General features: G+C 43.1%; 1 protein-coding gene across 1 annotated transcript in view; it reads left to right on the forward strand.

Moving 5' to 3' along the window:
* HSF2BP (heat shock transcription factor 2 binding protein) overlaps positions 1-25,282 on the forward strand; it is a 71,464-nt gene that overhangs the window by 1,252 nt on the left and 44,930 nt on the right. Inside the window, exons 2-6 of the mRNA XM_005869385.2 lie at positions 780-930; positions 12,706-12,809; positions 17,564-17,713; positions 19,362-19,494; positions 23,739-23,856. Coding sequence (XP_005869447.1) covers positions 783-930; positions 12,706-12,809; positions 17,564-17,713; positions 19,362-19,494; positions 23,739-23,856 — 653 coding nt within the window. The 5' untranslated portion in view covers positions 780-782. The remainder of the gene's footprint in view (positions 1-779; positions 931-12,705; positions 12,810-17,563; positions 17,714-19,361; positions 19,495-23,738; positions 23,857-25,282) is intronic.

Consider the following 25,282-nt stretch of genomic DNA (forward strand, 5'->3'; position numbering starts at 1 on the left):
GGAGGCCTGGGCCGCCGCCCGCGTGTCTGAGCAGCCACCCTTTGCTTACCCTCGCTTACTGCCGACTCTGTCGGCCTCATCCAGGGCGCCTGAAAACGGCCCTGGGCCTCTTTGAGCCTCTGGCGTGGCCTGGGCCTGGGGAGCAGGCCGAGCGACCCTGCCTCTGATCCTGGAGGCGGGTCCAGGAGGCTGCGCGTGGGCGCGGGAACACTAGATGGCGATGGTGCCCCTCGGACACCCGGAGCCGACCCTCCCCGCGAGGCTGTGAGGCTGTGAGGCTGTGTCGGGGCTTAGTGTAGATTCCCAGTCGCCCCGATGTCTCTTCCACCACACGCGATGGAGGAGAAGAATCTTGGGTCTATCCCCTGTTAATGGCGGTGCTTTGAGTCACCCCACTTCCTCTTTCTGACCTGGGCAACCTGGAAGGGTTACGGTGGACACTGAATGAGGGGCCAGCCAAGGGCTTGGGCACCCGGTAGGAATCTAGGAAACTCCCTTTCCTCCCGATGAGCTGGGCGCTGAAACGTTAGGGAGAAGTTGCTGGCGTTTTCTTGGACGTTCAGGCACGGGGCCTCGTATGCACGTGAAGTAGCTCCCATTGTGTAGGCTGGGGCGTGGGCTCTAAGGTGTGATCTGTACAGCAGAGGGCGCTGTAGGTACAGACGTGCGTTTGAAGCTATGAAGGTGAAAGGCATGAAAAGGGAAGCACGCTGAGGGGCCGCTGGTTCTAGTCACCGGAAGAGAAATGTAATAATCTGAAGACCTGTTTGTTCTTCCAGCTTATGGGAACTAAAGAAGAGTTTGTTAAGGTCCGGAAGAAGGATCTGGAACGGCTGACGACTGAAGTGATGCAGATACGGGACTTCCTACCCAGGATACTAAATGGGGAAGTACTGGAAAGCTTCCAGAAATTAAAGATTGTAGAAAAAAGTGAGTCTTGCTTCCTCTCAGCAGGCGTTGTTGGTGACAGCAGTCTGGTCCAGCATGTTTACTTTACATACATAGATAACGGTAAAGTAATTGTAAATAAACCTCAAGGTACAGTTCTAGTCCTTCATTACATTTGGGAGAGTCAGATAAGACAAAGTTAGAAAGGGAGGGGCTTGAATGAGTGACTGGGACGTGTGTTGTTTGTGTTGGAGGAAGGGTTGCTAGCTCTTTGAAGTATCTATTACCAGCTTCTCTTTCTCTCCACCTCCTTCCTTGGCAGAAGAATTTTATATTTTTTATAATTTAAAAGCTCTGCTCCAAAAATTAAGTCCTTACTGGTGGAAGTTAAGGATCTTACCTTGCAGTTAAATGCGTCTGTAGAGATGGCTGAATGTGTGCTTGCTTGTCTCTAGGTTGATGGGTTGGTAAGTTTCTAGCCCTGGTTTAAGTTCCAGCTTGCTAGGTCGGACTTGTCCATTTAGACCAGCGATTCTCAACCTGTGGGTCGCAACCCCTTTGGCAGTCGAACGACCCTTTTACAGGGGTCGCCTAAGACCATTCTGCATATCAGATATTTACATTACGATTTATGACAGTAGCAACACGACAGTTATGAAGTAGCAACGAAAATAATTTTATGGTTGGGAACTGTATTTAAAGGGCCAGAAGGTTGAGAACCACTGATTTAGACAATGAGAGTTGAGCTGAGCTGTCACATAAGATATCAATCCAGGAGCCTATTGACGTTCCTGGAGATATTCTAGGATTGATTCACACTTGCCTAATTGAAGCTGAATTATAATTAAAATCAACTTTCAGTGCTTAAGGTTGACTCACCACAATGCATCTATTTGCCGTCACCTGTAGAAAAGGTGCATCGAGGGGATGTAGGTTGTGTTTCTAGCACTAGTCCAGGCAAGAAGTTATTTTAACAGTACAAGTTTCTGGTTTGTGCAGATGTGTTTGGTCAGGGGGCAGCCACATTCAGTTAGCCGGGAGAATGCTCATGGTCGCCATAACTCCCTGCCCGTTTATTGTCTCTCTGGAACCCTCAGATCCACGCTCCTCTGCCAGGTGCTGTAGGTTCCTGCAGAATGCTTTCCTCTGGCTCCCTTGCTGCCAGCAGGGCTCACCAATGGAAGGCATCAGAGCCTCCACAGTCTCAGCTCTCACTGGGCTCCAGTAACACCGTTTCCCCCCCTCATTCCTTCAGCTGAGGGCAGTGCTAGTCCCTGGGTGCTTCACCGTCCCTGTTGGGTCTCTTATCTTTGCGATCCCATAAAGTCTCAACATCTGGGTTGATTTGTTTCCCATCAGGACCCTGCTGGATATGTCCATGTCACTGGTTACCATGGCTTCAGGTCATTGGCTTCTTAAACTTCCCAGTTCTGATGCCTTGCTCATCCAGCAACCTTCTGAGAACAGTCAGTCAAACCAAGTGCATTTATCTTCAAGGAAGGAAAGTGCTAACCGGTAGCAGAGAGTGACAATCTGCAAATTAGTAAAACTGGCATTCTGAAAAGTGTACCAGGGTCTCATGAACAGATGAGCACGGGTCAGTCTTTGGAGATCAGTCCTCTGCCAAAATCAAATTGTGCTCACAAAAGCCAGGGCCACACATGAGTCTGGTGACATGATCAACGTTAGACTTCGGGGGATCTTGCCCTTTCCCATGCCATGTAGTCACCTCTTTCCTCACTGATCTCTCAAGCCATTTCTTCTCACTTTCCTCTGCTGATTCATCCTTCTTTGTCAGCCAATGGAGTTTCTTGAGGCTCAGGCCTAGGCCCACTCTCTCCTCACTCCATGGTCTCTCTGTGGGCAGTCTGTGCCCACAGCTTCAGTTACCATTTTGGTGCCAGTGGCCCCTGCATTTATCTCTAGCTCAGACCTCCTCCAGGCTCAGGCCCTAACTGCTGTGTGGTATTTTTTCTCACGTGTTTGGCAATCACTTAAAATTCTAAAAGTTTGTCCCAGCCTAATCAGTCTATGGCCATCAGAAAGGACCTGGTAGTCTCCCAAGGTCGGGTTTATGGGCTCATTGTAGTGAGGGAGACCAGACACCAGAGGAGCCCGGGCATCATGCCAAGAAACAAAAGGACAGAGCTGCTGTAGCATTTGGGCAGAGTGGAGTTAGGTGAAGTCATGTTTTGATGGGCTCTAAGCAAAGTAGAGCTGTGTGCCAAGGGGTCGGCATCAGGTCTCACTGCAGTGGACCCAGGGCCCGTTTCCTTGAAAACTACAAAACTTACATCGATGTGGACTTAGTGTCTAGAAATCCTTATTTGAATCCCTGCAGCTAGCTGGAAATCAAGGCCGCTGCTCGGTCCCAGTGATTTTGATTCTGTAGGTGAGAGTGGGCTGTTTCCTTCTTACTGGTATAAGTAAAATTTCTGGTAGTGTGGGATTTTACAGAATAAGCTTTCTCTGAATAAGAAACTAGCAGTCACTGAAAGAAGGGGTCCTTATGACTCTTTTACAGTTGCAGTGTGTCCGTGAGAGAGGTATTGTTTCCTGTTAACGTGGCAGCTAGCTTACTGTGTGTCTTGTCCCAGCCTGACAATTGCAGGACAGAGTTTCACTGTCTCAGAGCAAGCTCATTTTTACTTTCTACATCAGACTCATTATATTAACCCCCCTCATGATATCCATCCTCCCTCCTCACTTAAAACTGTGCTGCCTGAGTCTCCCCAGACCATCCACACACAGACCAATCGAGGACCCTCCTTGTTGCCCACTTCTCCTGCTCACTATTCAACCCTCACCGGTCTGCCAGTAAGTCCTACACATTTTCGCTCACGGGTGCAACCTGAGTTTGTCAGCTTACCTCCATTGTCACCACCACTACCTGAGTCCAGGCCCCTATCATTTTTTAACAAAAATATTTTTATTGATTTCAGAGAGAAAGGGAGAGGGAGAGAGAGATGGAAACATGAATGATGAGAGAGAATCACTGATTGGCTGCCTCCTGCAAGCTCCCTACTGGGGATCGAGCCCACAACCTACGCATGTGCCCTTGTTTGGAATCGAACCTGGGACCTTTCAGTCTGCAGGCTGATGCTCTATCCACTGAGCCAAACCAGCCAGGGCAAGGCCCCGATCATTTTGCCTGAATCTCTGCCTCATGGCAGCATTCACTCATTGCCACGCTCCAGCCTGTTCTATGCACTATAGCCTAAGTAAGTAAAAAAAAAAAAAAATCCTTGCCCTAGCTGGTTTGGCTCAATGGATAGAGGGTTGGCCTGTGGACTGAGGGTCCCAGGTTCGATTCTGGCCAAGGGCACATGCCTGGGTTCCTGGGTTGCTCCCCACTAGAGGGCGTGCAGGAGGCAGCCAATCAATGATTCTCTCTCATCACTGATGTTTCTCTCTCCCTCTCTCCCTTCCTCTGTAAAATCAATAAAATATATTTGGAAAAAAAAAAGATTAAAAAAAAAATCCTCACCCCAGCCCTGACCAGTATGCTCATTGGTTAGAGCATAGCTTGCGCACCAAAGGGTCTTGGGTTTGATTCCCAGTCTAGGGCATGTGCCTGGTTTGCAGGTTTGACCTCCAACCCTAGTCAGAGAGTATGCAGGAACTAACCAATCAGTGTGTCTCACACTGCTGTATATCCCCCCCCTCCCTTCCTCCTTCCCTCCCTCCCTCCCTCCCTTTCTCCCCTTCCTACTTTCCTCTCTATCTAAAAATCAATGGAGCCCTAACCGGTTTGACTCAATGGATAGAGCTCGGCCTGCGGACTGAAAGGTCCCAAGTTCGATTCCAGTCAAGGGCATGTACCTTGGTTGCGTGCACATCCCCAGTGGGAGGTGTGCAGGAGGCAGCTGATTGATGTTTCATTCTCATCGATGTTTCTAGCTCTCTATCCCTCTCCCTTCCTCTCTATAAAAAAAAATCAATAAAATATATAAAAAAATAAAAATCAATGGAAAAAATACCCTCAGATGAGGATTAACAGCAGCAACAACAAAAATACCCGAGGATATATTTAGAGAGAGGAAGGGGGAGAGAGAGAGAAACATCAATCGGTTGCCTCCCATATACACCATGGTTGGGGATTGAACTCAAAATCTTTGGATCTTCAGGATGAAGCTCCAACCAACTGAGTGACCTGGCCAGGGAAGCCCAAGTAATTTTAACAATTCAGACTTTTTTTTTAACCCTCACCTGAGGATATATTTTTTAAAATTTATTTTTATTGTTGAGAATATTACAGATGTCCCTCTTCCCCCCAACCCCTTTACTTTCTCCTGCCCCACCCCAGGCCTTCACTTTACTATCATCTGTGTCCACGGGCTATGCAGATATGCATATAAGTTCTTTGGTTAATGTCTTCCCACCTCCTCCTCTCCCCTTCGCTCTGAGATTTGTTAGTCTGTTCCATGCTTCTATGTCTCTGGACCTATTTGTTCATTAGATTCCACACATAAGTGAGATCATGTGATATTTGTCTTTCTCTGACTGGCTTATTTTACTTAGTGTAATCTCCAGGTCCATCCATGCCATCTCAAAGGGTAAGAGATCTTTTTTTACAGCTGCATAGTATTCCATTATATAAATACTAGAGGCCTGGTGCATGGGATTCGTGCACTGGTGGGGGGAGTGGCCTGCGGGAATCACCTGCTGTGGGAGCACCATTCATCCCGGTCAGCCGAGTGGCTGTGAACCCGCCCTCTGAGCGGCTGTTCCCTGGTCCAACATTCGCCTCTCCAGGGGACCCATTCAGGGAAAATAGCACTGAGAGGCGGCGGAGTAGGCCTCAGTCCCATGGTGGCCATGAACCTGTCTCCCAGCCTCCGGGGTCAGCTCTGCAAGCCCAGCGGCTGCGCTGCACAGCCTGTGGGCATCCGGAGGAGGCGGCAGGGAACGAGGAGGAGGAGCCTGGGGCGAGGAGCTGAGGATCGCAGCCCGGGTTCCTGCCTGTCAGCCCGGTGTTCATAGCAGGAGCAGCCGCTCATCCTGGTCAGCCAAGCAGCGCTCCCACTGTGGTAGCGCACTGAACACCAGGGGGCAGCTCTTGCATTGAGCGTCTGCCCCCTGGTGGTCAGTGTGTGTCATAGTGACTGGTCGACCGGTTGTTCTGGTTGTTCCACCATTTGGTTGCTGGGCTCTTATTATATAGGACTAGAGGCCCGGTGCACAAAATTCATGCACAGGGGCCAAGGTCCCTCAGCCTGGCATGCGCCCTCTCGCAGTCCGGGACCCCTTGGGGGATGTCCGACTGCTGGCTTAAGCCCGCTTCCGGGCCTAAGCCGGCAGTCGGACATCCCTTTTGCAGTCTGGGACTCCTTGCTCCTTACCACTTGGCCCCCCAACCGCCGCTGCACTTGCCAGCCATGAGCCTGGCTTCTGCCTGGGCAGCGCTCCCCCTGTGGGAGCACACTGACCACCAGGGGGCAGCTCCTGTATTGAGCGTCTGCCCCCTGGTGGTCAGTGAGCATCATAACAACCAGTCGTTCTGCTGTTCGGTTGATTTGCATATTTGGCTTTTATTATATAGGATACCACAGCTTTCTTATCCACTCATCTACTGATGGGCACTTGGGCTGTTTCCGGATCTTAGCTATTATAAATTGCGTTGCTGTGCATATATTCTTTCTGATTGGTATTTCGGTATTCTTAGGATATATTCCCAGAAGTGGGATGGTTGGATCAAAAGACAATTCCAGTTTTACTTTTTTGAGGAAACTCCATAGTGTTTTCCACAGTGGCTGCACCAGTCTGCATTTCCACCAGCAGTGTATTAGGGTTCCCTTTTCTCCACATTCTCACCAGCAATTGTTAGTTTATTGACTGTAGCTATTCTGGCAGGTGTGAGATTTAATTTGCATCTCTTTGATGATTAGTGACATTGAGCATTTTTAACAATTGTCTTATTGTGTCATTCCCCTGCTTAAGTCTTCAATGGCTTCTCTTTGCTCTTAGGATAAAGACCAAAAACTAAGCAGAGAACCCACCAAAATCCACTCCCACCCAAAACCCTGAACCAAACTGTGCCATAGTTGGAAAGGCTGGATATTGCTTTACTCAGCCTCAGGTACAGTCTCACTTCCTTATCTGCCTGCCTAGTTAGGATGCATCACTTTTTAGATGTTGTCAGAGCATTCTGTACTTTTCCTTCAGACAAAATGGTTTTATTCCCATCTTAAGGTACAAGTTGGTGGGAGTACAGAGCCCCTGTTTATATGTTCTGTGCCTGGCTGACTACTTGGTCCTGAGAAACCGCCCTGCCCACCCTCCTAATTTATAGCAGTATCTCATGAAGCTAGTAGTATATGTACTACAGGAAACTGGGTGTTAAGAGAAAGAAAAGATTGCCCTGGCTGGTGTGGCTTAGTGGAGAGAGTATTGGCCCAGGAATGGGTTCAATTCCCAGTCAAGGACATGTACCTGGGTTGCAGGTTTGATCCTGGCCCTGGTTGGGGTTTGTGCAGGAGGCAGCCAATCAGTGTGTCTCCCTTCCACTCTCTGAAAATCAGCGGGGGAAAATATCCTTGGGTGAGAATTAAGAGAGAGAGAGAGAGAGAGAGAGAGAGAGAGAGAGAGAGAGGATGGATGGATCAGAGTGGATTGGGGTGGTTGTAGGAGGCTTTACTGTGAACTTGAACTTCAGCTGACCCTTGGAGACATCTACTTCTCTGGCCTAAGCCTGACCTAAGGTGTCTTTTACCTAATTTGGGCTCTTAAATTCTTACCACTTGGGTAATGTGAAAGAAAACAAAAATACCCCTCCTCCTTTTAAAATAAGGATTAGGTTTGTTGGCCCTTTTGGGCCTTCCCAGGGGCCTGTCTTCCTAGACTAATCATGTGAGCCATGGTACAGAGAATGGATCCCATGGAGTAAAAACGGATCACTTGTTTAAAAGTCAGCCAAAGGACTTACATTGATAAGTATCAAGTAGATACTGGACTTCATTGTGACTCTAGCATAGTAACTCCCTTTGGGAAACTGGGCAGGTAAGTGGTGGATTTTGGAATAACATTGACGAGGGTGCGGCCAGAGAATCTATAGGGAATGAGAGGCATGATTTATTAGAAAAGCGGAAACTTTTAGACTAGAATGATGTCATGTATGAAAGTCACAAAAAGGAGTAAGCAGGATTGATTGTGGGTTAATGAGCTATTTTTTCTGCTTGACATATGAAGCAAGGGTTGATGTATAGTAGAGTCAGGTATAGTTGAGGTCAGTAAGTGTGAGAAGCTTATAGAAGATAAAATAATCCTGAGTTATTGTTTTTAATTTGAGATGAGAAGCAACTGGAAATAATCACATGAAAATGACATAGAATAGCCATTAAAATTATGTTTTCAGGGGAACGATTTTTGTATCTGAGTGTAGAATAGGCTTGAGGGATTGGATGGAGGATGGAGTATTAATGAGAGTGTGCTCACTGAGGAAGGTTTGGGACTATGGCCACATGGATGGAGTTGGAGGGAGATATGAAGAAGTGATTCGTCTTGGTAAGGAAGTAAGGGCAGAGCTCAGCAATGGAAATAACAGAGATATGGGAGTAATCCGTATCCTGCGTCTAACTCACGTGCCTGGTATTACCCTGTCTATGAAACGAGGACAGTTAGGCTTACCTCACAGGAAGTGTAAGTCTTAAAGTGGGACCCTCTTTGGGACGGTGCACAGCTCAGGGGTGCCCGCGATAAAGAGGACCTCCTCAGGTGGAGGGATTGCTAAACACTTGGTGTCCTGAAGAAAGCACTCTGTTCCTGGCCCAGCACTTCCATTCTGGCTCAAACACTGACGTCCCATGAATTTGGAAAAGGTGTAGGGAGGTTTGGAATAGGTCTGACCTGGGTGTGAATTGCAGTTCTGAGGCATGGAAGTTAGCCCACCCCCCATTTTCTCCTTCTTGGGCGTATTCATTCAGCAGTGAGGGAGTTATTCCTGCCTCAGTGGGTGTCAATAACTTATTTATTTATTTATATTTTATTGATTTTTTTACAGAGAGGAGGAGAGAGGGATAGAGAGTTAGAAACATTGATGAGAGAGAAACATCGATCAGTTGCCTCTGCACACTCCCTACTGGGGATGTGCCCACAACCAAGGTACATGCCCTTGACCGGAATCGAACCTGGGACCTTTTAGTCCGCTCTATCCACTGAGCAAAACTGGTTAGGGCTCGATAATTTATTTTAAACTGGAAAATCCTGTTGTTGTTTTTTAATTAAAAAATTTTTAAATATTGTTGAGAGTATTACAGATGTCCCTCATTTTTTTTCTTCCATTGCTGGGAACCACACTCAGCATTTCAGCATCAAGCTGCCAGAACTTTCAACTGTATCTGTTAGCATCTAGGCTTTATATCCATTTATTTTGTGCATCTATTTGCAAGATGTGTCCTCAGGTAATTGTTTGTTCACTTTATGCCATTTGGGCTTATGATGGTTTCATAGGAGTAGCTCTACTTTTGGATAGCGGGGGAAACCCATACTTTGTGCTGGAAACAAACAACACCCTCCAAATCTCAGCTCAACTAAAGATGGAATCCATCAGTAGCTAATTCTAAATTCTTTTCTAAACCTATTAGAACGTGATAAGAAGGTAAAAGTTAATGGCTGTTAAAAAGCCTTTATTTTGGATTTGAGACTCTTTCCATAGTTATTTTGATGGAAACAAATTTTCATAATATGAACAACTGGTAAATTTATAACTATGCCAGATGATAAAAAAGGGGTAGAAGAAATTGATCCTTTTTGTATAGTTTAAATTTCTTTGATTAATGTTTTCATTTATAGTTATCTATACCTTTCCTGTGAATCAGTTGAGAATTAAGAGATACAGTGATTCTCAAGTTATTAAAACTATCAAAAAGAATTGTAAAATTCAGAAGATATATAGGTGTTGAAATGGCCTGTGATTTAGATTGTTTCTATATAAATATTGTTGTAGTCTGTCTAGGCCACCCTTCATTTGGTTAACAGTTAAATGGAGATTTCTCCTTCATTTTGAATGCTAAAGGTTAACTGTTGAAGTACAGTATAGGCTTAGTGGCAGCCCCTTCCCTGTTCTAATATTGAGGCTGGGTAGATAATGTCTCCACTAGTATATCATTTACTGTTCATATTATTTCTGTGATTTTAAAGAAATAACATTCTTATAACAGAAGAATGAGACATATAATTAAAGTAATTGTGTTTTTTATTGAAGGATTAGCAGAAGGAATGCATAAAGAAGTGAAATTTATTTTTGTGACAAATATTTGTAAAGTGCCTACTATGCGGCACATACTGTTGTAGGCGTTTGGGATGTATTAGAATACAAAACATGAACATCTGTGCCCTTGAGGTGTTTTAGATGGCAGGCATGCTGTGGGCCAAGTTGAAAATGCAAGGTGGTCCAGATTCTTATGTTGAGTTCTAACCTCCAGTATCTCAGAATGTGACCTTATTTGGAGACAGGGTCTTTACAGAGATAATAGAGTTAAAGTGAGGTAATTAGGATCAATTCCAATTCAACATATGATGTATGTTTTTTTTATAAAAACAGGGATTTTGGATACAGGAATATGTATAGAGGGAAGACGATGTGAATAGGCCAACAGTAGATGAACTAAGAATAGAGGTCTTTGCAGCTCTCAGTAGGAACCAACTCTACTGACACCTTGATCTCAGAATTGTAACCTCTAGAACTGTGAGAGAAAAAATTTCTTGTTTAAGTCAAATAAAAAAAAAAAGAAAGTGCAAGGTGGGAGTTTTGTCAGGAGGCATGGCAGCGGCAGTGCTCCCATCTGGCCACAAGGCAGCGGCCTCACACCGCGGAAAGGCACTGCTTCCCCGGGAGAGCCTGCAGTGTGGGCGGCATCCCTGACACTGAGCTCTGTGAGGTGGCCTGTGGTAGAACGGGCTGTATTTAACCCTGTCCCGTGGTCACGTTAACTTACAGTGAGTGGTGTGCAGCTATACAGAGTGAGAGATTATGAAATTACCATAATGAAAGTCTTTTGGGTGGTTAAATTAATTTCTACAGATTTTTACACGTGATAACATGGCTTGTAGAGTTGCAGTTTCCTATTTTCATTACCATGTTTGAGTAATATACAGTTTGATAATAGAAGAAACATTTAAAAGTTAACTGCAAAGGATTTACGCTATCAATAATTTTATCTTCCTTTCATTTTGTTTCCTTGTGACCAGTTTGTATTTCACACATAATTATAAGTAATATATGCACATATATATTTTCATTTAGCATTGTTACAAAAGTCAACCATGTAGTTTTCCAAGCATAGCACTTGATTGATAGTTGTTTTCTTGTGTGGCCAGGATTATGGGACAAAAGAAAGAATTCCAGTGAAAGTCATATTGTGGCATACTACCGTACATCATGAAAGGGCAGAAAAGAAACTGATTTAAGTGAGAAGAAATAGTCGCATGTTACTTCATCTTAGTTTATAAGAAATGTGTTTTAAAAGAAGGTTTGCCAGCCAATTTCATAATCTCTGTCTGAATATTGAACTTTAGGTTTTACCTTCCTTCCAGGGTAAAGGGTCTCCGAAATGTAGACTCTCCAGAGCTTTTGGGATGCCCGTGTTATTCTTGGCAGGACCCCTGAGCTTCTTGATGGGCTTCCCCTTGCCTTCTCCCCGAGACCCCAAGGTCTCTTTCATCTGCTCATCATTGGAGGAAGTGTCTGGAGGCCACATTTCTCCTCTCTGGTGGAGTAATGTTCCATTTTTCAGGGGTCTGCTCCTGAGACTCTGTCACCACCCTCTGTTTTTCCACCCTTTAGTATTTCGACAGCTGCCTTCCCTCGATTGCTGTCGTTGGTTGTGCTGATTTCATTTAGTTAGTGATGAGAGACCAGGCTCTTGTCCCAAGGCAGTCGTCCTCAAAGTCTGTTCCCAGACCAGCAGCATCAGCCTCACCTGGTCACTTGTAAGAAATGCAGTGTCTCAGGCCCAATTCGATCCTACTGAACCAGCAGCCTGTTTGAAGGAGTCCTCTCAAGTCTGAGAATCACTGCCCTTAGCTATTGCTACTTTAATCAGAGAAGTAACACCGTTAGCTCTGAGCACAGTTGCCCTCCCAATTTTGGTACATGTCAGCATAAAAACTGATGATTTCTCAGCCCTTGAAATCTAGGCAGTTAAAAATTTAAATTATGTATTTTTTTGATTTTTGAACGCCAGTATTTCTGCCCCATAATACTTTCTATTTAAAGTGATAATACTTTTGACTTCAAATTTATTAACGTGGATGTCTTTTGGGACTTTTGTTGGCCGTTTGAATCATCGGAATGAATATGGTGTAGAGGAAGTATTCCATAGTCGCCACCTTTCACTATGGCCTTTTCTCGTTCCTATCACCATTTCTCACTCCTCCATTGACTACCAGTGCAGCTGTCTCCCTGAGTCACTCTGCCCGTTGGTGAGACCAGTTTTGTGAATCAGCCCCGGCTGGCACTGTCTACCACTGAGCTGCCTTCTGCTTTTTCTGGAACAGATACAAGTTTGTGCCATGAGACAGTCGGGTTTCTCAGCCCTGCCTCCAGTCCTTTAAATATACACTTTCTTAGACCCTGAGTACGAGTTTGGCAGTAAAGTGAGGTCTTATAAACAGAAAACAAAAAAAGTGCTTTTTACTATGGGCTAAAAACTGGCAAATGTAAAAAGCAGGACTTGTAGAATATTGGTTATTCAAGGACTGGTTATGCAAATACTACCTAAGAAATGAGTATAGATTTTCCTAATAGATCAGGTAAAATGGATGCTTAAGAGAGATTAGTGATTTGAAATAGTAGGTATTTATGTCTATTTCTTGTAGATCTAGAAAGGAAGGAGCAAGAATTAGAGCAACTGAGAATGGATTGTGAGCACTTTAAAGCACGCCTGGAGACTGTGCAAGCCGACAGCATGAAAGAGAAGAAGGTATGATGCTCACAGACGGCTGCTTAAAACACCAGCATTGTGGCTGTGTCTACTCAGTGGTGTTGGCGACTTGTCTTTCTAGCCTTTAAGCATCAGGAGATTGTATTTTTAAATGTATGTATGTATGTATGTATTTTGAATGGGTTGGAAAATAGTTGAACATTTGGATTTTATAACTGTTTATTGTGGAGATTATTTACTTGGTGCTTTTTAATAGTCACCGTTAATTTTTATGTTTAAAAGGCCATTCCAAAACATAAAAATTCATAATAAAAGTATTGAAAAAAAATATTGTACACATAATTTATAATCAGAGGTGATGTATTAAATAAAATATTTGTAATTAATTTAGGGACATTTACTGATATTTAAAATTAACCAATTTTATTTAATATTAGGGGAGACTAACAATATTTCTTGAAAATTACACATTAATTTTTACTTTTGGAATGGAAGAAATTTCTTCTTCTGTAAAATGAACTATTCTACCCCTTCTGGTAAAATTTTGAGCTTGAATGTGTATTTTTTTAACATATTTTTACTGATTTCATAGAGGAGAGGAGAGGGAGAGAAAGATGGAAACATCAATGAAGAGAGAGAAGCATTGCTTGGCTGCCTCCTGCACGCCCCACACTGGGGATTGAGCCTGAAACCTGGGCATGTGCCCTGACCAGGAATCAACCGTGACCTCTCCTGGTTCATAGGTTGATGCTCAACCACTGAGCCATGTCGGCTGGGCTTGAATGTATTTTTATTTTTGAATAGTAAAACAATAATTGTACTAGTAATAACTAGCTAGTGTGTATTGTTTACTGCATGCTGGCAGGTGGTCAGTGGCTGTCCATGCATCTCACTTGCTTCTCCCAGCACAGCTAGGGCAGCAGGTACTACTAACTTACAGGAATGACCCCTCCCTGTGTACAAAGTTTTATTTCATACTGTCTTCTCATGTGAAGGAATTCTGAATGTGGCTGTAAAGAGGTTTTCCAAAACAAGGGGAATTTTTATAGACTTTAATATCGAGCAAGTAGAAAAGGTTGGGAAAACGGTTTAGTCTTAAAACTGGGTTATGTGGAACATCACATAGTGAAAGGTTAAATTTTAGCTTTGCTGTATTCTGCGTAGATCATGATAAACTAAAATGGCAGTGTCTGGGCCTAAAGTATCATGGTCAGAAAGAAGTTGACCAATAGGCAAGAAGGAATTTGATCAATGTTAACAATGCAATTCATTGGTTCAGTTCCTTCTTAAATTGCTGAGACATCCTTGTTGAAGCTTACATTGGAACAGAATCTTAGATTTCCTGTTTTTTTAAGTTGAAAGCATAGGGAAAATGCATGTTTTGCTGGCATGTTAGCTGTAATGCTTAAAAATAAACCATTCTACTAGTGCCAGTATAGAGGATGAAAGGACCTTGGTAAAGCAGCTTCATATCACCAGCGTGTTGTTGCCTTCGCATTGATCTTAGTTGAAGTGGGAATATTTTATTTTATTATTTATTTATTTGTTAATCCTTTTTTTCCATTGATTTTTTTAGAGAGAGTGGAAGGGAGGAAGAGAAGGAGAGAAGGAAAAAAAGAGAGAGAAACATTAATATGAGAGACACATCGATTGGTTGCCTCCCATATGCACCCTGCACACGCCCCAACCAGGACTGGGGATTGAATCTGCAACCCAAGTATGTGCCCTTGACTCAGATTCAAACCCGAGACTCTAAGGTGCTCATTTGGGCTGACACTCCAACCACCGAGAAACATTGGCCAGGGCAGAAGTGGGGATATTTTAGGTTAAACTGTTTCCAGTGAAGTTTGCTGTTTAGTAGTCCCCCCCCAGTGTAATACAAGTTTGTGTAACAAGACCATGTCTCCTTGTTGTGGAGAACTGGCAGTTGCCTTTTCTGCGGTCTCTGTCCAGGTCTACACAGATCATGTGCCAGACTCTGGAAGCTTATTTTAGAGTTGAGGAACCAGGAAAGAATCCAGAGGCTAGATCCTAAGTTAGAGTATTGCTAGTAAGTACTCCAGCATGGATTAAAGTCGTTAGGGAAAGGTGGAAGGTACTGATTCCAGTATGAAAGAAAAGATCAGATAAAGAATGGACTCAAATTCATAAAGCAGTAGCGCCCAACTGCCCTAGACTGGTGACTGGAACAAGGAAAACTTGGTTCCTGACCTCAGTTGAGATGTTTCCTTAGTGTGATTGAGTCAGATCAGTGGAGGAAGCCAGCTGGGCCTTGATGTGATCTATGAGACTGGCCCAGAGAGTCCTGGCAAAGCAGCCTTTGAACTAGAGAAAGAGCCCAGCGTTTCTGGTGTAGGTGAAACTGTCAGAGGGTAGCTGGATGACTTTTTGAAGGACTGTGCTGTCACTGTAAGGTTAGAGGAGGCTTTCCACCTGCTGGCGGCCCTTTTTTAGTGCCTGGCTGGCTTTTCTGTGTGAAGTGATCGCAGACAATGTATAGTTCCCTGTGTTCTTGAGGAGCAGGCCTTTCAGTGGTTTACCTGTGGTTTCGTCCTCTCTGTGTGTTGCTTTGTTCTGGCATGCACCTTTCACAGTCAGTACACTAACAAGTATGGACTGCCAAATTTTGTTGTTGACATTTTTAATTTGGTAGGAAAGAGTTACTACTTTTATGGTAATAAAAGGAAAGTTGTTGCAAACTTTGTACATTATTTCAGAAAACTTTTAAAAGAAAAACTAACTGATAGTTCAGTTAAAATCAGAAATAACTTCAGAGTGTCAAGGAACCTGGAAAGTATTATACTTGATACCCTGTTATGTATCAATATTCACTTTAAGTAAGCAAATATATCAGGGTTTGATTAATGTTTATTTTAAAATAGCTTTTTTGAGATATATTTTATATACCACAAAATTCATCTATTATACAAGTATAGTTTGATGATTGTTAGTAAATTTATGCAGCTGTAAAACTATCACCCTAATCCAGTTTTTTTGGTAAAAAATTATTTTGAAATAATTACAGATTCATAGGAAGTTGCAAAAAGTCCAGGGAAGTTCCCTATACCTTCACACAGTATCCCCCAGTGGTAACATCTTGCATAACTACAGGACAAACTGAAAGCCAGGACATTGACATTGATATAATCCCCAGAGTTTATGTAGGTTTCATCAGCATTACCTGGATTTGTTTGTATTTCACCAATTTTGTATGCACTCATTTGTGTGTACGCCCATAGTTCTAGGCAGTTTTATCACATATAATTTTTTTTTTTACAAATGAATATCTAGTTGTTTTAGCACCATTTTTTGAAAAGGCAATAATTTTTCCATTGAATTGCCTTGGCATCTTTGTTAAAGTTGATTGCCATAAATGTCAGTGTTTCACTCATCTGTGTGTTCATTCTTATGCCAATCCAACACTGGTTTTATTTTTATAGCTTTCTGATAAGTTTTTGTTTTTGAAATCAGTGCTAGTCCTGTATATTGCACTGTGTGCCCACCCCTCAAAGTCAAATCATCTCCTGTCACCATATATTAGGGTCCCTTTTACTCCCACATCCCTTCCCTCTGGCAACCACCACACTGCTGTTTGTGTCCATGAGTTTCAGTTTTATATTCCACATATGATTGAAATCATATGGTTCTTAGCTTTTTCTGATTGACTTATTTCACTTAGCATAATATTCTCTTGGTTCATCCATGTTGTTGCAAATGGCAGTATTTCATCCTTTCTTATGGCTGAATAGTATTTCATTGTATATATGTACAACATCTTCTTTATCTAGTCCTCTATTGCAGGGCACTTTGGTTGTTTCCATGTCTTGGCCACCGTAAGTAATGCTACAGTGAACATGGGGTGCATATATCTTTTTGAATACATGTTTTTGAGTTTTTCAGGTATATATTCATGAGAGGGATTGCTGGGTCGTATGGTAGCTCTATTCTTTTTTTTTTTTTTGAAATATATGTTTATTGATTTCAAAGAGGAAGGGAGAGGGAGAAAGAGATAGAAACATCAATGATGAGTGAGAATCACTGACTGGCTGCCTCCTGCACACCCCCCACTGGGGATCGAGCCTGCAACCCAGGCATGTGCCCTTTGCTGGGATCGAACCTGGGACCCTTCAGTCCACAGGCCGACGCTCTATCCATTGAGCCAAACCAGCTGGGGCTCTATTCTTAATTTTTTTGAGGAATGGCCAGACTCTTTTCCATAGTAGCTGTATCAGCAGTGAATGAGGGTTCCCTTTTCTCCACAACCTCTCCAACACATTACTTGCCTTGTTGATAATGGCCACGCTAACAGGTGTGAGGTGGTATCTTGACCTCTCTGAAATCAATAAAAATATATTTAAAAAATGTTTTTAAAAGTGTTGCTCTATATGTGGACTGCTGTGTGAGGTTGTCACTTTTCTCAGATGTCCTAGTTGGTGCTGGTCCTGGGTATAGACACTTTGGACCTGAGATGCCTAATGAGTTCATTTGATTTAAAGAAGATGAATTTGTGGCTCCACTGCTCCCTTTTCTCCCCTAGATGAAAAGCTTCTCGACTTTGATGGTATTTATAAACTCTAATGTAATAGGATGTTCTTTTCTAAGAGTGTTAATTTTGCCTCTAAATTTTATTTTTAAAATATGGATTATGGCTCTCTAAGGACTAGTTTTCATTTGCCAACTGTTTTCTATGATTCTGTATGCATTTATTTTCTTTAAAATATCTTTGAAAGAGAAAACACGAGATATTTTAAAGTTCAATGCTATTCATTTTTCTGATTTTGTTTTGATTTCAGGAGAAACTGGCTCTTCGCCAGCAGCTGAATGAAGCGAAGCAGCAACTCCTGCAGCAGGCAGAGTATTGCACAGAGATGGGGGCAGCAGCCTGCACTCTGCTCTGGGGTGTCTCCAGCAGTGAGGAGGTCGTCAAAGCCATTCTGGGAGGAGTAAGCATGGCCAACTGGACCTTGTTGATTAATGCTTATGGGCTGGGAGGGTGCAGCATGGCTTACATCCATTTCTTTCATCAAATAAGTTGGAATTGTGGTGTGGGGTCCTCTGTAACGTGGTGCTGTGGGGGTATGTGAAATTAATGTAGTAAGTTTGTTTAGGGACAGTGAGTAGGTTAGTTGACACAGAGTGGAGGATTGTGTGGTAAAGTTGTGGGGAAAGAAGGCTTATAAGGTTGGGTGGAGTGTAATTTTGGAAGACCGTTAATGCAGGTTGATGATGCAGTCCAGGTGGGAGGACTGGATTCCTAAGTGTTGACTAAAAGAGGATGGGATAAGGGGAGAGTTTGGGGAAGGTTAACCTGACAGAGAGTGAGTGTGGATTTGAGGGGGCAGATTGGGGTCTACAGACTGGACAGGAAGACGAATTAGAGTTCCAGTGGCTCAGGCTGGAGTGAGCTGGGTCTCTGTAGGGGAGATGGAAGGGAAGGAGAGCCTGTGACTAAGGCCAGTGTGGTGACAGCGTGGACTCCACAGCTGACAGAATGAAAGGAACCAAGGAAGACTTAGTGACTCTGGGAAAATGGAATGTCATGAATGGAAATAAAAGTCACAAGGGGATGTTTGGTGGAAGGCCGGTAATAAACTACTCATCATTCTAAAAATCAAAAATTGTATTTGCCTTTCAGGGGAAAGACTTCATTTATTATTATTTTTTAATATATTTTTATTGATTTCAGAGAGAAAGGGAGAGAGATAGATAGAAACATCAGTGATGAGATAGAATCATCAACTGGCTGCCTCCTGCATGCCCCCTACTGGGGGGCGGATTTAGCTCACAACCCAGGCATGTGCCCCTGGCCAGAATCGAACCTGGGACCCTTCAGTCCGCAGGCTGACGCTCTATCCACTGTGCCAAACCGGCCAGGGAAGACTTTATTTTTTAAAGTTAATTGAGCTTTACTGAGATGTAATTTATATACCATAAAGTTCACCCGTCTGTAAGTGTACAACTCAGTGGTGTTCAGCTGACTTCCATAGTAGCACAACATCACCACAACCCAGTCTTAGAGCATTTGTGTCACCCTTGAAGCTCCCTTGTGCCCTGGTTTTCAAACAGGTCCTCAGAGAAGTGCTGCAAAGGCTCTGTAAACTTGGAAATACTGTTATTTTTCTTTTTAAATCTTTATTGTTGAAAGTATTACATAGGTCCTCCTTTCCCCCCATTAACCTCTTCCGGCCAGCTTCTTTATCTATCTTACATGTTGAGATTTCAGTTAAGACTTTATTTGAAAAGCAGTTTGCCGAAGGTTTGAAAACCCATACATGCTTTTCTAGTATATTGTTGGGTGAATTGATCCCGGTGCTTCCATCATTGTGTAAATTTTGAGCTGTTTCCCATATGTACTTTTATTTTATTCTTTGGGTTAGTCTGTAGGTAATTTTTCTAATACTTTTATTTGTATCTAGTAAAGTAAAACCTTTTCCTTTCATCTTTTCAATAGAAACTTTTAATGAGGAATAGATTTTAAAATATTGCCTCTGTAAGTACCACCAGGGTCTTTTCTTATGTATCCTGCACTTTTAACATGTTTCACACTGGTATTTGTGAAGGGGCGTGATGCTCTCATTTCCAAACTTTCAGGATAAAGCTTTGAAGTTTTTCAACATCACTGGTCAGACAATGGAGAGTTTTGTGAAGTCACTGGATGGGGATGTCAAGGAGCTCGATTCTGATGAAAATCAGTTTGTTTTTGCTTTGGCTGGAATTGTGACAAGTAAGTAATTCTTTTAAGCATAGTGGCAGTTTTAAGTGTGTCCTAGAGCAGTGATTACAGTCAGGTGTCTGAGCATAAACCTCTCTCAGGAACTTTTTCAAATGCCATGTGGTTCTCACCCTGGAGACACTGGTTCTGTGCATCTGGGATAGGTACCAGGTTGTGTGATTGTTGCATACCATGCAGGTCATTCTGGTAAGTACGATATTGTTGAGTAAGCATGACTGGTCTTAGGAAGCATGGGACGAGTTTGCATGTTCAGTCTGTGCCTTTACTGAAGTCAGAACAAAACTATGTTGCGCTGCTTATTATTTGGAGTCATTGCCACTTTATTAATGTCTAGTCAAGTAAAAGCCTAAACTATTGCGGTTGTTGTGGTACAATAATTAAGGAATTCCAAAACCTAAACTGTCTCTTTAGTAAATTTCTCCCCAAAATTATACAGTTATGATAGAATTCTGTGGCAAAACTGCTGTACAGATAAACCAAACAATCACTGATCTCTTAGTATATAGTAGGAGTAGTATGTACTAGTGAGGACCAAGGCTTTTTGCTCCAGTCAGTGAAATAGTTAAATAGATGCTACGATTTATTTTTTTATGTTGCTCTTTCATCTCTGCTGTGTATCGTAGGGTAATTCTTTACCATTGAAGAGAGAGAGGACATTTTATTTTTCCTCAAGGCAATATTCTTCACCTACTAAATACTAATGAGGCAGGTCCTGTGTAGTCATTGTCCCTTCATAATTCCTTATGATCCTTCTTCTGGGGAGATGTTGAGACTTGTGGTCTTCAGGCCAGTCCTGGTTTATCCAGCATCTGCTCTGCAGGACGGCAGGCATCATGCACTCTCATCCTCGCACCTTCTGCTGGAGGAGGCTTGCATTGCTGTACCTTTTCAAATTCTTTTAAGGTTTTTTTTTTTTTTTTTTTTTTTAACAGAAGGCATTTGTAAATTTGATGACTAGAGTTTTTGCTATTTGCAAGTGACGCCAAAGGTCTATGACATATGTGATTTGTCATTCTGCTGAGTTGTGAATTTGAACGGCTTGTACTGCAGCTGGTGTGTAGTGGTGAGGCAGTTGGCCAGTGGGCAGAGCCAGCCTGTTGCCCAGCATATGAGTTCAATTTGGCTTTGTTTCTCCCTGCTTGGAGTGACTCACAGGAGCTGTCATAAAGAGTTGGAAAGTGGACACATATGTTTTTTTGCTTCCTCACTGATGAATTTTACTGGAGTATTACATACTATGGTGGTTTTATTAAAGTGCTGTTTTGGTGGCTTATGCATCTCCAACACTGAGAACACTGTTCTTGGGGAGTAGGCAGTACAGCAGAGACCTTGGTTAGCTGTCACACAGATCCTCTGCCTTCTAAAACAAGGATTCTTTTTAAAAATTTACATGCAATAAACTTACCTTTACACTTTTCCCCTCACCTTTTTGCAGTTCCTAAGTTTTGACAAATGCATATAGTCATGTGACCACCACAGTTGAGATGTGGAACAGTTCTATAACTTCCAACATATCTCCTCAATATCTCCCTACCTTTTCCTTTTGTAGTCAACCACTCTGTCTACATCAGCCACAGGCAACTGCTGATCTGGCACTTTGTTAAAACTTTTAGCTGGATTTTTCTTGCTGGTTTGTCTGGTGTCCAGCATCTGCCCCAGGTAAGCAAGTGTCTGCCTCATATCTCTTCATGAGCCCCTGCCTTTTCCTATTTCTCATGTTAGTTGGTTGATCTCTGACCTTAGCTCTCTGATGTGTTCAAGAAAAGTTGTGATTTTGCAAATGACCGCCCCTGCCTTTTAAAGAATCAAGGTGTAGCTCTTTCCAATTTAATGTATCCTAAAGCAAAAACTGGAAGTCAAGGATTTATTGAAGTTGTTAGATTTCTTACTCATCCACAGTCACTGTCCTTGGTAATAGGTTAGTATAGTGAAGGGTCTGGATTTTCAGGCACAGCTAGTTCACTTCCCAGGTTATCAGTTCTCTGGTTTTCTGTTCCTCATCTGACGTGCAATAGTAGTACCTGCTCTAATGACCTTACATGCTGTTGTAAATATTTACTGAACTATGGAGGTGATAGCACATTGTAAACCAAGCTGCTCTTCAATATAAGCATGTGATTCTTTTCAATAACTTGTGTAAGGGGACAAATGAAGAATGTAAAAGAAGATGGTAAATTGTCAGAGTCCTGCAAAGATTAACTTGCTTACCATGCAAGTGGAAAAGTTATATTTAAAAAAATTTTTTTAAATTTATTTCAGAGAGAGGAAGGGAGAGGCAGAGGGAGAGAGAGATAAAAACATCAAGGATGAGAGAGAATTTTTGATTGACTGCCGAGAGGAAGGGCAGAGGGAGAGAGAGATAAAAACATCAAGGATGAGAGAGAATTTTTGATTGACTGCCTCATGCAAGCCCCCTACTGGGGATTGAGCTTGCAACGTAGACATGTGCCCTGACCAGGAATTGAACTGTGACCTCCTTGTTCGTGGGTTGACACTCAACCACTGAGTCACACCAGCTGGCAGAAAAACTTATTTTTCTAATTGTTTCTTCTGCTTTTTGTTTACTTGAAAGTTATAATTACACTCCTTGCCTTTTTATTCTGGGTTTATTCATTCAAACAATATTATAGTGATTTCAGAATACAAATTATTTTTTGACTGTTGATAATTTATGGGCATGACTAAGATCCAGCTTATCTTTCATGGATATAATTGTTCCACAAAGTCACTAGAGTACCCTCATGTCAATGATCATCATTTCTGTGAGGAACATTTGCAACTACAGTGGAAGAGCTGCTGTGCAAGTGACACCACTGTGGAGCAAGACTTGCTTCAGTGGGGCTTTGGTGCTCACCAAGTCTGCCCCTTGAGTGTGTTGCTCATGGATGTGTAAGTTGTAATCTGGTATGGTCTGACGCTGTCCACTGGGTGCACTGGCTCTGGGGCTTTCTGGAAAGTGCAAAGTCAGCCACTGTCTGGGCCACCCACAGGAGCTACAGAGTGATCTGCAGATTGCTGCTACTTGTATTAGGCTTGGAAGTGCCCAGGCAAGGCCCAGTTGTGAAGCAAGGTGGGCTGGTGCAGGTGCTGGGTCTTGGGCTTCTTATTGATATATTTGTGGCACACTGATGCCAGTTGCTGCTGCTTTGAGAGATTTTATAAAGGTCTGAAGCCTGAGCTGGAACAGGCCATGCATATGGAAAAGCCCCTGCAAACAGCTTGGGTTGGGCTGCAAATGGATGGGGCAGGGTGGTGTAAACAGTGTGGGCCACGTTGATGGAATCTCAGTTTTGCAATGGGGAAGGTCCCAGCACAGGAACAGTGACCCATGTGAGCACCCCCATCTTGGAGAAAGTCGGCCCAAGTTCCTGCCCCAATGCCAGACAATCCACTTCCTCCCTGTATGTCCCTGAATCCCCCAAAGCCGCCACCCAGTGCTGGAACTCAGAGGAAGCAGGACTGTGTAAGTTCTTGTGCTGGCCCTTTAAGAGGAACTGCCTGGGACTGTAGCAATCTCCCTGTCACTCAGCCACAATCCCCTTTGGTTTTTACAGCCAAAGTTATGTGGAATTCTCTTCCCAGTTCTGGGCTGGTGGGGTCTGGTGTGGGGCTGGGACCCCTTGCTCCTCACAGGAGGCCTCTACAGCCAGATATCCCTCCAGATTGAAAAAAACATACCCCACCAGCCCGTTCTGTGTCTTTGCGCCCCCCCCCCCCACTAGTCTCAATGTGCTTTCTTCTTTACTTCTCTAGTTGTAGGACTTCTATTCAGCCAGATTTCAGGCAGTTCTGAATGATGGTTGTTCTGTATTTTAGTTGGAATTTTGATGTGGTTGTTGGAGGCAGTGAGTATCAGCATTTATCTACGCCACCAGCTTGGTTCTCCATTGCCCCATCTTCTGTTTGGACCCTGACTGCCCACAGCTGTCAATCAGGGTACTGGAGCATGGCAGCCACTTGCTGTCCTGTGGTTGGCTGCAGTCATACTTAGATTCCAGTGCTCTGTTCCACTATCAAGGTGTTTGCTATTCACAAAGTGCATTACTCACTGTCTGAGTAACTGTTGTGGTTGTCAGTTCTTTCTGGGTTGTCACTCTGTGAACAACACCATTTTTTTATGCCTCACTGGCTATTTTGTTAGGAGAAGGACAGCAAGGAATACTCTGTCATGGAGAAACTTTTCTAGAGTTTGAAGTTACAGAGATTTTGAACTTGGTTTTGTCTTTCTGTTGCAGATGTTGCTGCCATAGCGTGTGGTCGTGAATTCCTGGTTAACTCCAGCCGGGTGCTCTTGGACACCATACTGCAGCTTCTGGGAGACTTGAAGCCAGGACAGTGCACCAAACTCAAAGTGTACGGTGGACAGTATTAAAGAGTTAATGTTTGTTTACAAATTAGTCAGATTTTGTTGTTTGGCCCTCCTTTTCATATAAACACAATTAATTTGACAGTGGTTCTAGAAAAAATAGAAGGAACAAATGCCTGCAGAATTCAGGGATGCAGTCTGTTCAATACTATTTTAGAAAAATAATATAAACAAAAGGAATGTTCTCACTTTAGAGCAATCAGTGAGTCCCAAATGCAATCCTGTGATACTTGAGGGTTATATTAATGACCTCAAAATGAACTTAAATAAGTGTTTGTTATGGCAGCATCTCACTTCCAACTACCAAAATCAGTCTTTATTTACTACCGTTGTGTAACAAAATACCACCACCTTAGGGGCTAAAACAATATCTCCTTCACAGTTCTGTAAATCAGAAGTCTGAGTGGGCTTGATTGGTTCTCCAGCTAGGGCCTCATAGGACCAAAGTAAAGGCATTGTCTGGGCTGGGCTTTTTTCTAGAGGCTCAGGGCAAGATGCTTCCAGGTGCATTCAGATTGCTGGCGGAATCCAGTTCCTTGCCTTTGTAGAACTGAGGTCCTTGGGGGTCACTTTCAGCTTCCAGGGCTGGCAGATTTCCTTATCACATGACCCCACCTTACCTTCAAGTCGCAGTAGCTCACTGAATCCCTCTTAGATTTTGATGGGTTTAGATTAGGCATAACTGGGTAGACTCCCTTTGATTAATTCAGAGTCTGCTGGTTAGTAACTTAATTATATCTGCTGTCTCTCTCTGCCCTGTAACTTACCAAGGTGTGATATTCTGTGCATAGTCTCTGCAATTAGGGCAGGAAATTGTGGACTGCTGTAAGATTCTGTCTACCACACCATTCATTTCTAGTGTTGCTTTTCTTCTTGGAGCATTTTTTATAATAGCTTCTTTACAGTCTTTGTCAATGATTTCCAACATCTGTGTCATCTTAGCCTTGATGTCTCTATCTTTTTTTAAATTTAAGTTATTTATTGTTTAAAGTATTACATATGTTTCCTTTTCCCCCCATTGACCTCTCCCCAGCCATTCCCACCCCCAGCACAAGCCCTCCCCCCCTCCCCTACTGTATGTGTCCATGGGTTATGCTTATATGCATGTATAAGCCTGCCTTCCCTCTGAGGTTGGATGGTCTGTTCGATAATTCTGGATCTATTTTTGTTCATCAGTTTATGTTGTTCATTATATTCCACAAATGAGTGAGATCATATGATATTTATCTTTCTCCAACTGGCTTATTCCACTTAGCATAATGCTCTCCAGGTCCATCCATGATGTTGCAAATGGTAAGAGTTCCTTCTTTTTTACAGCAGCGTAGTATTCCATTGTGGAATACTACTGATGGGCACTTAGGCTGTTTCCAGATCTTAGCTATTGTAAATTGTGCTGCTTTGAACATAGGGGAG

The sequence above is a fragment of the Myotis brandtii genome, unplaced genomic scaffold, assembly GCF_000412655.1.
Source record: "Myotis brandtii unplaced genomic scaffold, ASM41265v1 scaffold2927, whole genome shotgun sequence".
Taxonomy (NCBI): domain Eukaryota; kingdom Metazoa; phylum Chordata; class Mammalia; order Chiroptera; family Vespertilionidae; genus Myotis; species Myotis brandtii.